Below are 13,242 nucleotides of genomic sequence, written 5' to 3'. Positions count from 1 at the left end.
GCTCAGAAGCCTTGCTTCAGAGGTGCTCCAGGCTTACGTTTTTGGAGCTCCAGGAGAGTGTAGAGGATGGTGATGCCTTCCAGAGCCTCCCGGCCAATTTCCTCATCAGGATCCCCGATGCGAAGGGTGAGTCTCCCCAGCAGAAGCCCCGGTGCCGGGAATCCCGAAGACATCTGTTTGTGTTGTAATCTTAGGGATTGAGTCTTATAGGTTCAATAGTGCTATACAGTAAATGGTGAATAGTGTTAGAATGTCTATCCCTGATAACAGAACCCTCTGAGGATGATGAGGGCCACCTGGGAATCTCTGGGCAGATGCACAGGCTCTCTCAGAGCTGGAAAGATTCCTCCTAGGAATGCCACCACCACCACCCCTACCCTGCGTCCCAGGAGCCACTCACAAGGAAAGGCAGGGTGAGAAGCATGTGGTTCAACACGGAGACATTGCTGTTCACAGCACGTGCTCGTTCATGAGCCTTTCCAGAGTTCATCCATGGCCCCAGGGGCTGTGAGGACAAGAGTTAGACTCAGAGCTACAGGCTGCCAGCCTCTACTGCCTGGGCAGGCGGGCCAACCTTCACTAATCAGCTTCTGGGGAAAGTGTAAAGACCACTCCCCACAGTTCCTCTCTTATTCTTGGAGCATAGGGAGTCATGGGGTCCAGAAGCTGAGAATAGGACTGAAAGACCAAAGAGGGGGGTCAATGAGGAGAGAGATGAAAGATGGAGAATCATGATGCTCAAAGAGAAAGACAGAGGCGAGAAAAAAGAGAGCAAAAATAATGGGGACAGCTACAGCAGGAGTATGGAGGATAGGGAGAGAGTGAAGAGGCAGGAGTCTGGGACAGGGACTGTAAGGACAGGGAGGCAGAACATTGGCACAAGATCACATTGTGAAATCAGATCACTCCCTCTGGGTCCAGCCCCCCATCACAATCCCCCTAACCACTGCCCCCACCACACTGCTCCTGAGCAAATCCTCCTTTCTCCTCTACCCTTCCTCTCCTCCCTGTCCCCACACCTCCAAAATGCTCTTCAGCCCAGCAGGAGTGGGGTCCTCAACACAGAGAGAGTTGAGCAGCGTCTGCAGGGCATCCAAGGTCTGACGGTAAAGTGTCTGTGGACAGGAGAAGGACCAAGCCACCAGGAGGCTCTGGAGCAGACCCTAGCCCCAGGCAATCCCTTGTATGGACCCAGGAAAGCTGCTTTCTAGTCCCACCCCTGAGACTAACTTGATGCATGACAATGGGCATATCACTTACCCTGCACGGGTTAGTCTCCTACTCGACAAATTGGTAATTATTATCCCTGCACTTTTTACCTCATAGGGGAAGGAAGCAGACACGCACATTTGCTGAGAATCTACCATAGGCCAAGTAAGCAACAAATGAGAGTGTGGGTGGGAAAATGCTCTAGAACTGTAAGAACTAGGTAAACTTCTATTATTGTCTCTAGGGAAGTGTTCTGATTTTTTTTTTTTAACTGCTACTCCTAGACCTAAATATATTTTCCAAGTTGCCTCTTCAGGGAGCCATCTCCCCCCTACCCAGACTCCTCCCCCACCAACCACACCACAGTCCTGAAATTGCTTTAGGAAGGTGTAGGCATTACACATACACAAGGCTGAGCAGTGGGTTTGAGCCACTGTGGAAAGATCCTCTCTCCTCTGCCTTCCCTTGTCTGTCAGCTCCCCACATCTGCCTCTCACATTGTTATTTTCTGGGTCTCCTGAGTCTGTTCACACCAGGGTTACACCACAGCCACCCAACAAACCTCACTCTCCAGTTACCTCCTCCTTTCCTCTCATCTGAAGCCCATCACTGTGCAGCACTGACCTCTGCTGGCTGGACCCATTACTACAAGAGAGCTTCTGTCTTGCCCTGCCAAAACGAGGGTTCCCCACCCTTCCTTTGGGTCTTCTCTCAGTGCACCACTCCCGCAACCCAGGGCTCTACTACTGCCACGTGGTCTGCCCCCACAGCTCTCTAGCCTCACTTTCCAGCATTCTCACCTGACCCTGGGCTCCAGCCACACTGCCCCAGTGTCATCCTTGCAGTCACCATGTTCCCTCCATCCTCAGGCTTCTGCACAGGCTGTTCCCTGTGCCTGGCATGCTTTTCCACCTGCCAGCCCCATTCCCTTCAGCTAATTAGCTTTTTTAACCTCTCAGCTCTAGCGCCATGACCCCTGATCCCCATCTAGGCCAGGTCCTCTCATTCCAGGCTCTTTACAGCACCAAGTACTTCTTGCTTGCAACATTTACCAGTGCTGTAGTTTTGCATTAATTGAATGATTCTCTGATACTGTCTATCTGCCCCCTGCCCTTGTCCCTACTGTATCTCACCCCTGTGCCTCTGGAGTAGGCCCTCAGTTAATTTTAGGTGACCGGATGAGCCTTACCCGGAGCTGAAACACCACTCCTCTAACTTCCACTGTTGACCCTTCACCCTACACTAAGGGTCACCTCTGACCACTCCACCTAGGACAACTGCAGACGTTTAGGGGTGTTCATGAGAGTGAGCTCGAGGTTCTACTTCTCCAGTCCTCAGCCCTCCTCCTCTCACTTAATCCTGGCCACCGCCTCTGGCCATGCCAGCATCGGCTCAGAAGTAAATAGAACCCTGCAGAAGAGGGATTGATCCCTATTCCAAAGATTCATTCATTAACCACATATCCCTCTCAGGCCAAGAGAGGGTCAGCAAATTGCCTGAGGCCTTCCAGCTTGAGCCCCCCTTTCTTCCCTGCTGAGTCCTACAACACACCTCAGTCTGAGGACCCTGGACGGCCCAAGGACCCGCTGGGGAGGGCACTGCTCACCTGGATGGTCTCAGCCTTGGCCTCGTCTTTCTCCTGCATGGCCTGCACAGAGGGCAGGGAGAACACACTCTTCACACACGCGTTCACCAGCTCTGACCTTTCCCGAACACCCAGGACAGGCTGGGTGTGACTGGTGAGGAGACAGAGAAGGCATGGAGTGAGGGAGAGGGCCCTCTGGCCGGAAGTTGGAGCTATGAATGCAGGGCTGGGGTGGGGCACCTCGATGGGGGTCCAGGGTGGGCCTGATATTCAGATCCTCAAAAGGTGAGATGAGGTGGGGGGGAGGGGCAGAGGGAAGTGGGCGTGGAGGGCAGACAGCCCTGGCAGGGCCTGGGCAAGGGGAGAGGAGAAGGGAGTGGGGTTGGGGCACAGCAGGGAGACCCCAGAAGAGAAAGGCAGAGCCCATGGGGAGAAAAAAAGGGATGGGGGTCAGGGAGGGAATGTGGACACCTCAGCTGCGTCAGGGTCTCCATGGCCTCCTGGCGGACGGGGCTGGAGAGGGAATCCAGCGGCTCCTCCTGGATCTGCCTCTGGACAGGGCACCACAGAAGGGCCGATGAGAGGGGCAGGTAGGGGCAGACCACCAGGCCGGAGGCTGTCCCTCCAGGAGCAGGTTACAGCAGCACTCCAAGCCCTGTCAGGCCTCCAGCGGCGGGGAGCCAGCTCACTGCTCAAACCTGTCTGGAGCCTCAGTTCAAAGCCACCGAAACACCCCACGCACTAACCCGCTGCACTCCTCAAGTGGGGCTCAGCAAGAACTGTTCTGAAGCCTCCTGGTGGGGAGGTTTATTTAAACCATTGGCTGGCCCAAAGCAAAAACACCAGGAAGGGCCCTCAAAAGAAATCTAGTTGAATTTCTTTAAAAATGTTCTTCTGCCCTGGCTGGTGTGGCTCAGTGCACTGAGCACTGGCCTGCGAACTGAAAGGTCACTGGTTCGATTCCCAGTCAGGGCACATGTCTGGGTGGTGGGCCAGGTCCCCAGATGTTTCTCTCCCCTTCTTTCTCCTCCCTTCCCCCTCTGTCTATATAAATAAATAAATTTTTTAAATGTTCTTCTAATTACTTCTCAATTTTGATCTAGTACCTACACACAATAGGTGCTCGATTAAAGTTAGTTAAATGAAGGTATCAAGGACAAGGATGTTTTCTCTCTTCAAGGGACCCAAAGCTAGGTACAATTTTGGAAACTTCACTGGTTATCCCCACCCAACACATCCTGGTAGATAACTGAGAAAATGACAGTATTTAGCAAAACAATAAGGAAATTCCCCACCAGGAGTAATTTTTGGTGTTCAATAGTTTAACAACTGCTCCCGGATACATAATGCTTTACAGTGAACTAACCATTGGGTTGTATTCTCCCAACAAAGAGTGACACAGCAGGCATTATCACAGATGAGAAGAGTGAGGCTCAGAGAAGGGAAATGACTTGCCTGGGCTCCCTCTATATATGCAGAGGGCAGTTGGAGGTGAGGCTGAGACTCAAGTCCAGGTGTCCTGCCTCCTCTCATGTCCTCTCCCTGCTGCCCCACAGACCCCCATGTCATCAGTGGGTAGACTCAGGACTTCCGCTCCCCCCTTCCCAATGCCACAGACCAGATGTGGCTCCCGCACCATCATCTTCTTCACCATGGTCTTCTTCTTTCCTTCATCTTCCAGCATATCCTGGCTCTTCTGGAGGGTGATGGCATTCTCGACCTCAGGGGCAGCAGAAGGCAAAGCCACAGGGTGAGAGCCGCACCGAACCCAGCTTTCAGGGGCTGTCCCTGCACCGGCTCCTGCATTAGCTGCCAGCCACCTGCAGGCACGTCAGCCTGCTCCTCCCCAGCTGCCCGCCAGAGCATCGCTCAAGAGAAAAGAGAAACCACAAGGGGAACCTCTGGGGTGGCGGGGTGAGATTTGAGGAGGTGACAAGGGGTAGGGGTGTGGATAATCCTTGAAGTCCAGCATTTGGAGAAGGACAGAGAGTTATCAGGGACTGCAAAACTCTCCCCCTTTGCCAGTCGATTAAGGGAGAAGGAGCAGCAGCTGCGGGGGACAGAAAGGATCCTAACATTTTAAGTTGAAATCTCACCATTAGTGATACTTCTTAAGGGCCTTCAGTATCTACCCTTCTTAAGGGCACATCCTAGTAAAATTAAGGTGCTCTGCTACCTGAGAAGGGGAACACATTAACTAATTTCCAATTAATCTATTCATTCTCGCCCTGGCTGGTGTGGCTCAGTGGATTGAGCACCAGCCTGTGAACCAAAGGGTTGCCGATTCAATTCCCAGTGCAGGGCACGTGCCTGGGCTGCAGGCCAGGTCCCCAGCAGGGGGCTCTCACAAAATGCAACCACACTTTGAGGTTTTTCTCCCTCCCTTCTCTAAAAAAATAAAAATTAAAAATCTTTAAGAAAAAAAATCATTCTCCTTACCTTAAGGCAGAAGAAGGAAAAAGCATGAAATAAATAAAACAATAGATAATATAAATTCATATAGTAAAGAAAGTAAAACAAGGTAATCAGATGGACAGTGTGGTGGGTTAAAGATGCCACGAGCTCCTTCCCACTCTTCCTATCAAGAGGACAGATGGCCCTTGACTCGGGGCTCATCGCACCACTTGTTTGGACCAATAGAAGTTTATCCAAATGATGCTGTGCAGTTTCTGGCCTAACCCTTAAAGGAACTGGCAGTTCTTCCCCTCTGGAACCCAGTGGCCATGGAATCGTGACACCACATGGACAGAGCCTGGGGAGATGGGGTTCTCTTGGGTGTTCCAGCCCCCCACCCCTAGTGACCTCTGACTATACCACTCAGAGCAGAAGAACCATCTGCTGAGCCCAAATTTTAGAATCGTGAGAAATTGGGCTCTTTCCATCCTTACCTCCCCAGCTGTCAGAGTGAACTTTTAAACCACTAAGTTTGGGGGCAGTTTGTTAAATAGCAATTGATAACTTCAGCTGCTGAAGTGGTGGGAGAGGGATGGCTCACTTAGAGTGAATGGTCCAGGAAAGCCTCTCAGAGGAGAAAATATTTAGGCCAAGTCCTGAAGGACAGGAAAGAGGTGGCCATGTGAAAAACTAGAAGGAGGGTCTGTCTCCCCAAACTAGAACATCATTTCACTATTGTATCTCTAGTGCCTGAAGCAGTGCCTTGCACATAGTAGGGGCTCAGTTAAATTTGTTGAGCTATTGCAGTGACAAACTCTTTCTGTGCAGGGACCATACCTTATGGCTGTGCATACATTATGTAACATAGACCTCACTTCAACTTTATTATGTCTATGTTATAGATGAAAAGAGATTTCCTGGCAGAAGTAACAAGTGCAAAGGCCCTGAGGTGAGAATGAGTTTGGCATGTGTAAGAAACAGAAAAAGGCTAGCGTGGCAAGAGCAAGGTGGACAACTGGAAGAATGCCATGGGGTACAAACAGATGCTCCCAAAAGGCAAGACCTCTTCTTGGCACTGTCACCTTCTCCCCACCCCCACCCTCACGCTGCTCTGAGCCGGCGTCTGAAGCAGCCCGAGGGCAGGGCAGGGCCTCCCTCCTCCAGGAGTGCTGGCCTGGGTGGGTCCCTTACCTCCAGCCTGTTCACCAGCCGGCCTTGCCCTTGCTCTGTGTGTCACACTCGCGTTCACCCGCCTGTCCAGTCTGCCCCCACTAACCCTCAAAAAGCCCTGCAGACGCTGGCTTTCTCTGGCCTCCCAAGGCCCAGTGCGTAGCCAAGGCCTGGATCAGGCCTATATCCTGAAACAGGCCATCCTCAGCCTTTCTCTCTCCTTTAGAGACCCTCTCATAATTCATTTATTGTCTAGAAAACTTACTGAGCACCTATGATGTGCCAGACACCACTGTACCTGCTGGGAATACGGCTGTGAATAAGACAGATGGAAATCCCTGATTTGCAGGAAATACATTATAGTGAGAAAGACTAATAAGAAGTAAGATGAAGAAGTAAAGCATGCACCTTGGCTGGTGTGGCTCGTGGATTGAGTCCTGGCCTGCGAACCAAAAGGTCTCCAGTTCCATTCCCAGCCAGAGCACCTGCCTGGGTTGCAGGCCCAGTCCCCAGTAGGGGGCGTGTGAGAGGCAACCACACACTGATGTTTCTCTCCCTCTCTTTCTCCTTCCCTTCTCCCCCCAAAAAAACATAAATAAATAAAATCTTAAAAAAAAAAAAAAAGAAGAAGTAAAGCATACTGAGTAAAGCATACTGTGCATCAGATGATGATGAGCACCATGGAGAAAAGAGGAGCCAGGCAGAGAAATGGAGAATACTGGGGCTGGGGCTGGGGCTGGTGAGTGGGGCTGGGGAGCGGAGGGGAGGGGGCACCCCAGGAAGTCAGCTGTTGGTTGGGCAGGAAGCATACCAGGGTCATTTTGTTGCCATCCTCTCCCTTCCCTGGCACGTTCACCAGGCATGAGTCCACTTCATCAAAGGCTCCTGTATGTCACAGTTTCAATGAGGAGAGAAGGGTAGAAAGATACCGTATACCTAGGGCGCCATGGTCCCATCTCACCTCCCCAGCTGGGTTCTCCAACCCTTACTCCCCCGGCAGCCTGAGTGAGCACCCTTCCCTAACCCCCAGTGGCACCCCATTGCACTGAGCATAAAGTCGGCATCCATGTCAGGGCCTTCAAGGCCCTGCCAGGTCAGCCTGCCCCACCCCAGCCCCAGCCTCACCCTCGCTGCTCTCCCTCACTCACCGTGCTCTGGCCACTCTGGCCAGACAAGCTTCCAGGCCCAGGGCCTCTGCGCAGGCAGTTTCCTCTACCTGGGCCAATTGACTGCCACACCCCCTTGCCCAGGTCCTATACCCTTCCCATCAGGTCTAAGCTCGCCTGCTACTCCTCAAAGAGGCCTCCCCTGACCTTCAGGCTAATGGGGGACCCACTGTGATCCTCTTGTGCATCCTCTTACTCTCTTTTTTCAACCATAATCACAATTTACAATTAAACTCTTATTTGTTATAGTAGATGCCTGCTCTTTTGTCAGCCCCAGGTTTGTTCCTCTTTCTTTTGGTAAAAGAGTTTCTGTCTCCCCTGTGGGTCACCCATTCCATGTGGCTAGGTGAAGATGAATTCTTCAAGCCCCACCAGTCACCCGTCTTCAAATAGGGATGGGCCTGCAACCCAAGCTTGACCAATGAACAGCACTGTACCCACAGCCATAGTGATTGGTCCAGGGATGGGCTCTTGGGTGAGCAGGACAACAGAGCTCTTTATTTAAGGAAGTGCATCTCTCTCCTTCCGAGGACCTATGAGAGCCTGGAATTCAGGGCCATCTTGGCCACCAGAGGCTGCTGGAGGATGGAGCCCATAGGGAGAAGTAGATATATCCCAATAGTAGTGAATACAGCTAGCACCAAGATCTTGGCTTCTAAGTATCATTCTCCACTAAAAGGGACAAGGCTCCTTGGGCTGATTGTAGGAATTGGGCAGGAAAAGTTTAAGATGAGCCAGAATACAACAAAGAGACATCTTGTGCCAGAAAACAAGAGAACTCCACACTAATATAAATAAATAAATAAATGAATCAATAGAAAGTATGATGAGGAATGGGATATTTACATAGTTTCAGAAAACCTCCTCATAGACTATTACAAAGGGGTAAATAGTGACTTTACAGCGGTGAACCTCGGCAGCAATCATCTCACTCAAGTGATTGACGTGAACATCATCCACAACGGGACCAACACAAATCGTATACCACCAGATAGGATGCAATGAGAAAGGGCCAGCGTCGCTTCCAAGCTCTTCCTGCCCTTGGTACATGGCATGAATGTGATCCTGAGGAAACAGCAAGCAAACCCAAACTGAGGCACAACTTACAAAATAGCTGACCTGTAATCTTCGAATGCATCAAGAACATGAAAGTCAGAAGATCCAATGTCACTAGGACTACCCTTGACGCCTCACAGGCCCCCTGCCGCCATAGCCAGCAAGGGCTTGCAGGACCTGAAGCAGCAAGTGGAAAGGGTTGCCCAGGGGGCAGCCATGGACGAGGAGGCCAAGTATACCCAGAAAACCATCGACAAGACTGCGAAGCCGGCCTCCCAGACTTCCTCAGCTTTGGAGGGAAAAATAGGCTTCCTGAAGTGAGGAAAGGAAGCCATGGGTGACTGCCCTCCAGGCCCTGAGCTCTGGTCAGCTGCTGCCCCCTTGGCCTGACACCTCATTAAAGGACTAGTTAAGGAAAAAAAAAAAAAAAAAGAACATGAAAGTCAAGGAAAGCCTGAGGACTGAGGAAACAAAACAGACTAGACAAAAAAAGGCAACGAGTGACTCTGAGCTGGATCTTTTTTTCTAGAAAACCGTTACTGAGACAATCAGTGACATTTGAATGGGGTCTGGATATTAGATGGTAACAGTGTATTTATATTGATTTCATGATTTTGATGGTTAACTTTTGTCCCTTTTTGTAAGAAATAAAAACTAAAATTCAGAGGTCAGAGGCATCATTTGGCAACTTAATCAAATTATTCACAAAAAAACGTTTTTATACTGTGCTTTCAATTTTTCTGCAAGTTTTCATTGTTTTAACATTTTAAAAAATGAATGAAGGAGAACTAGAGGCATTTTTTCAGACAAAAGTGATCAATGTTTACCATCAGCAGTATTCACTAAAGGAAATTCTAAAGTATATACTTCAAGCAAAAGGAAATCAATACCAGATGGAAGGTCTGAGATGCAATAAGCAATGAAGTAAAAGAGGTTAATATTTGGGTAAATATAAGAACGTTAATTACATAAAATAATAATAATGTTTATAGGTTAAGAAAATAATGAATATGTATTACCAGGATAGCATATAAATTGGGGGGAAGGAACTAAGTGAGATTAAAGTGTTCCAATCACAAAGGACCATATATTTATATGAAATGTCCAAAACAGGCCAATCTATACAAAAAATAGATTAGAGGTTGCCTAAAGCTGGGTGATAATGGTGATGAAAATGTTCTAAAATTACCCTGGCTGGTGTGGCTCAGTGGATTGAGTGCCAGCCTGTGAACCAAAAGTTCACTGGCTCTGTTACCAGTCAAGGCACTTGCCTGGATTGTGGGCCAGGTCCCAGATTGGGAGAGAGCTGATCAATGTTTCTCTGGCACATTAACGTTTCTCTTCTTCTCTTTCTCCCTCCCTCCCCCTCTCTCTAAAAGTAAATAAAATAAAATCTTTTTTAAACAAAGAAAATGTTCTAAAATTGATTATGGTGATGGTTGCACAATTCTGTGTATATTTTAATACCATTAAATTGTACACTTAAAGTGGAGAAATTTTATGGTATGTAAATTATATCTCAATAAAGCTGCTTTTTAAGAAGTTCAACATGCAAAAACAAAATTCCTCTACATCATCAAGCATCACCAGTACAAAATAGGAATTGTATTAGAAAATAAGATATGATTCATGATAGCAATAAAAACTATAAAGTACATAGGAATTAACTTATGAAAAAATGCAATTGATCTTGATGGAGAATTTTTTTAATTCTAGTAAACGCTATACCCTATATAAAGGAAAACTTTAATAGATGAATAAATTAATAGCATTCCAATAAAAATGCCAGCAAGAGTGTCTGAAGACCTAGAGAAACATATTCTAAAATGTATATGGGTCCTGGCTGGTGTGGCTCAGTGGATTGACTGGCCTGTGAACCAAAAGGTTGCCAGTTCAATTCCCAGTCAGGGCACATGCCTGGGTCGTGGGCCAGGTCCCCAGCTGGGGGCGTGCGAGAGACAACCAATTGATGTCTCTCTCACACTGGTGTTTCTCTCCCTTTCTTTCTCCTTCCTTTCCCCTCTCTCTAAAAGTAAATAAATAAAATCTTAAAAAATAAATAAATAAAAATAAAAAATAAAATAAAATAAATTAAAATGTGTATGGAAGAATGAGGGCTTACTAATAGATTCCAGAGCATGGTTTGGACGCTGCCGTCCTCAGAATAATTGTGAGAACTTTTAAAGGGATTCTTACCCTACCAGATAAGAATACATATTTACAAAACCATGGTAATTTTTTAATTGCAATATAGTATTAGACCATGAACAAACAAAAATATTTGGAGATATAAATAACTGAGAGAGCTTTACAACACTAAAAACTGATAGGAGATTATTTTCAGAACACCTGTATATCAGAAGTGAGCGCAGGTTCCAAATAGAACCCCAAAGCCTTGCTCAGGTAGGGACCCCAAACACTCAATAGAGATGAGCTGAGCCCAGAGCTTGTCTTTTCCATTGACCTGAAAAGCCAGGTCTAAAATTTATCAAAAAAGAAAGAGGAATACCTTTTGAAAGGAAGTTATAGTTAGTTGGCTTGTAATTTGGACATGATAAAAGTATTATCATATGGAGATATTAGACTTAAGGAAACTGAAGTTCAGAGAGATTAAGTAGCTTGCCCCACATCAGTCAACAAGCAGAGGCTGAGCACTGGATCTTTTGTGCATAATTAATATATTGCATGTTATCCACTGATTGATGTTCCCTTTCTCTCCCCTTTCCTCTCCCCTCCCTGCCCCACCAGTCTGAATACAAGGTTCTTCCAGGACAACGCCCTCTCTAGGGCTGTTGCCCTTGCCATACTCACGCTCAGGGACACTTTGGAAGGCTGTGGTGTCCTTGTCTGTGGTGTTGCCAGTGGGGGTCTGGCCCATCCCAGTGCCGGTCATCTCGCTCCTGCTCTGCTGATTGTCCTCCAGGGGCACGATGTGGGTGGCATTGTCCTCAGAACAATCTTGCTGGCTGCTCAGCGTCAAGGTGGATGTGTCACTGAAGATGAGGCTAGAGCCTAGACTCAGAGTCTCCTTGGAGCCCAGTATCAAGGTCATGCATGAGGGTGGAGAAAGGACGGAGTTGGGTCCATAGGTGCTGGAATGCAGGCTGATATCATCATTGGAGCCAGGAATCAGGGCCAAGCATGAGGCCTGAGTGACGGTCATGTTCAAATCAGACTTGACATTGCTATTTGAAGCCACATTGATGGTTCCTTTGGAACTTGTGTTCCAGGATGCACCGAAGGCTCTTTTTGAAACAGACCCAAAGGTGTTATGTGAAGCCAAAGTGATGGTCTCATTTGTGTTTGGGATTGGGGTCCTACAAGAACCTGGAGCCACATTTAGGTCCAACCTGGAAATAGTTCTTGAGCCCACACCGAGCAAGTGATTGGAGCTGGAATCCAGAGAAGAGTTTGAGGCTTGAATAAGAAGTGCTTTTGAGCCTGGCCTGGATATACATGAGCCTAGAAGTAGGGCTTCTCTTGAATAGGACCTTACAAATGGGTTTAATTCAGGCCTGGAGGGATTGGAGTTTAGAGCGAAATCAAAAATCATACTTGGGTGGGAGTTGAAGCCCTCAGAATTCAACCCAGAGTGGTTGTCCAAGCTCAGACCTTGGGCCTCGATAGAGCCCTGGCTCAGAACGAGGTTTGAGGCCCCCTGTGAGTTAGGCCTTGAGTTGTGATTCAAATCCAGGCCCAGGGCTTCATCAGAGTGAGAAGCGGTGAACTGGAGGGAAGCTGCAGCCACGGCCCCACTTTCAACAGGTCTGGGGGTGTTATCAGACACTAGGCCAGGGGCCTGCTCAGAAACAGGACTCAGAATTGGATTAAGGTCTGGAACAAGAGCCAAACCAGGATTCAAGGGTGGATTCAGAATAGTAATAAGTTCTGTATCTGGGTTTGGCCCAGAGATGGTGCCAGAGCCTAAACCTGGGGCCACAGTGGAGTTGAGACTGGGTGTCACCTTTGTGTCTTCATGGAGGACCAGACTAGCCCTTGGACTCAGAGCCATGCCTGTTCTAGAAGTCTCTCAACACCACTGCCCCTTTCTCTCCAACAGCTGATCGTTGAGCTCCCTGCAGTGGTCCTAAGAGAGAGAAAAGGCAATGCCTCACCTGTTAAAATCTTTCCATGGATCCCCACTGTCTTTAAAATGAGGCCCTTGTGTGACTTACAAGGTCCTCCATGACCATGCACAGCCCACCTTCCCAGCCCCATCCTCCACCACAAAATATTCATCACACTTCATTTTAATGACTCAATTCTAGTCTAGCCCCTGCTGGACATGAGCTCCACACTGGCAAAAACTGTGCATATCTTAGTCCCCGGGGCATCCCCAGCACCTAGCACTGTGCCAAGAATATGGTAGAAAGTCCACGAATACTAGAGAAATGAGGAACCTCTCCCACCTTAAGTAGAAAAAGGGAAGAAGGAACTTATTTATGGGTCACTCTACTTCCAGCCAAACCTTAACTTGCTGGAACTACTCTGCAAATGGCCGTGGCCCTAGATTCCCATAGCAGCCTTGGCAGAGCTGCCCACTGTCCCTAACAGTTTGCCTATTCTGGGTGGGGCTGGCTATGCAGAGGAGAAGCTGCATCAATCATCAAAAACACAGCCCACCTCAACCCTGCAACCTGACTGCTGGGTGAACTGCCTAGT

The 13,242-nt window shown here is 48.5% G+C and overlaps 1 protein-coding gene across 1 annotated transcript in view; it reads right to left on the bottom strand.

Annotated features, from left to right (window-relative positions):
• The window catches only part of MROH7 (maestro heat like repeat family member 7), a 38,731-nt gene extending 26,139 nt beyond the window's left edge, over positions 1-12,592 (bottom strand). Inside the window, exons 1-8 of the mRNA XM_054572467.1 lie at positions 11,392-12,592; positions 7,170-7,243; positions 4,431-4,514; positions 3,266-3,345; positions 2,816-2,945; positions 1,020-1,115; positions 401-505; positions 38-173 (exon numbers count right to left, since the gene is read on the bottom strand). Of these exons, the coding sequence (XP_054428442.1) occupies positions 38-173; positions 401-505; positions 1,020-1,115; positions 2,816-2,945; positions 3,266-3,345; positions 4,431-4,514; positions 7,170-7,243; positions 11,392-12,592 (1,906 nt within the window). The remainder of the gene's footprint in view (positions 1-37; positions 174-400; positions 506-1,019; positions 1,116-2,815; positions 2,946-3,265; positions 3,346-4,430; positions 4,515-7,169; positions 7,244-11,391) is intronic.
• Positions 12,593-13,242: the final 650 nt, after the last annotated feature.

This window comes from Pteronotus mesoamericanus, unplaced genomic scaffold (assembly GCF_021234165.1).
Source record: "Pteronotus mesoamericanus isolate MK-2021 breed Mesoamerican mustached bat unplaced genomic scaffold, CSHL_Meso_final contig_105, whole genome shotgun sequence".
NCBI lineage: Eukaryota > Metazoa > Chordata > Mammalia > Chiroptera > Mormoopidae > Pteronotus > Pteronotus mesoamericanus.
This window is presented reverse-complemented; position numbering and strand designations above follow the sequence as displayed.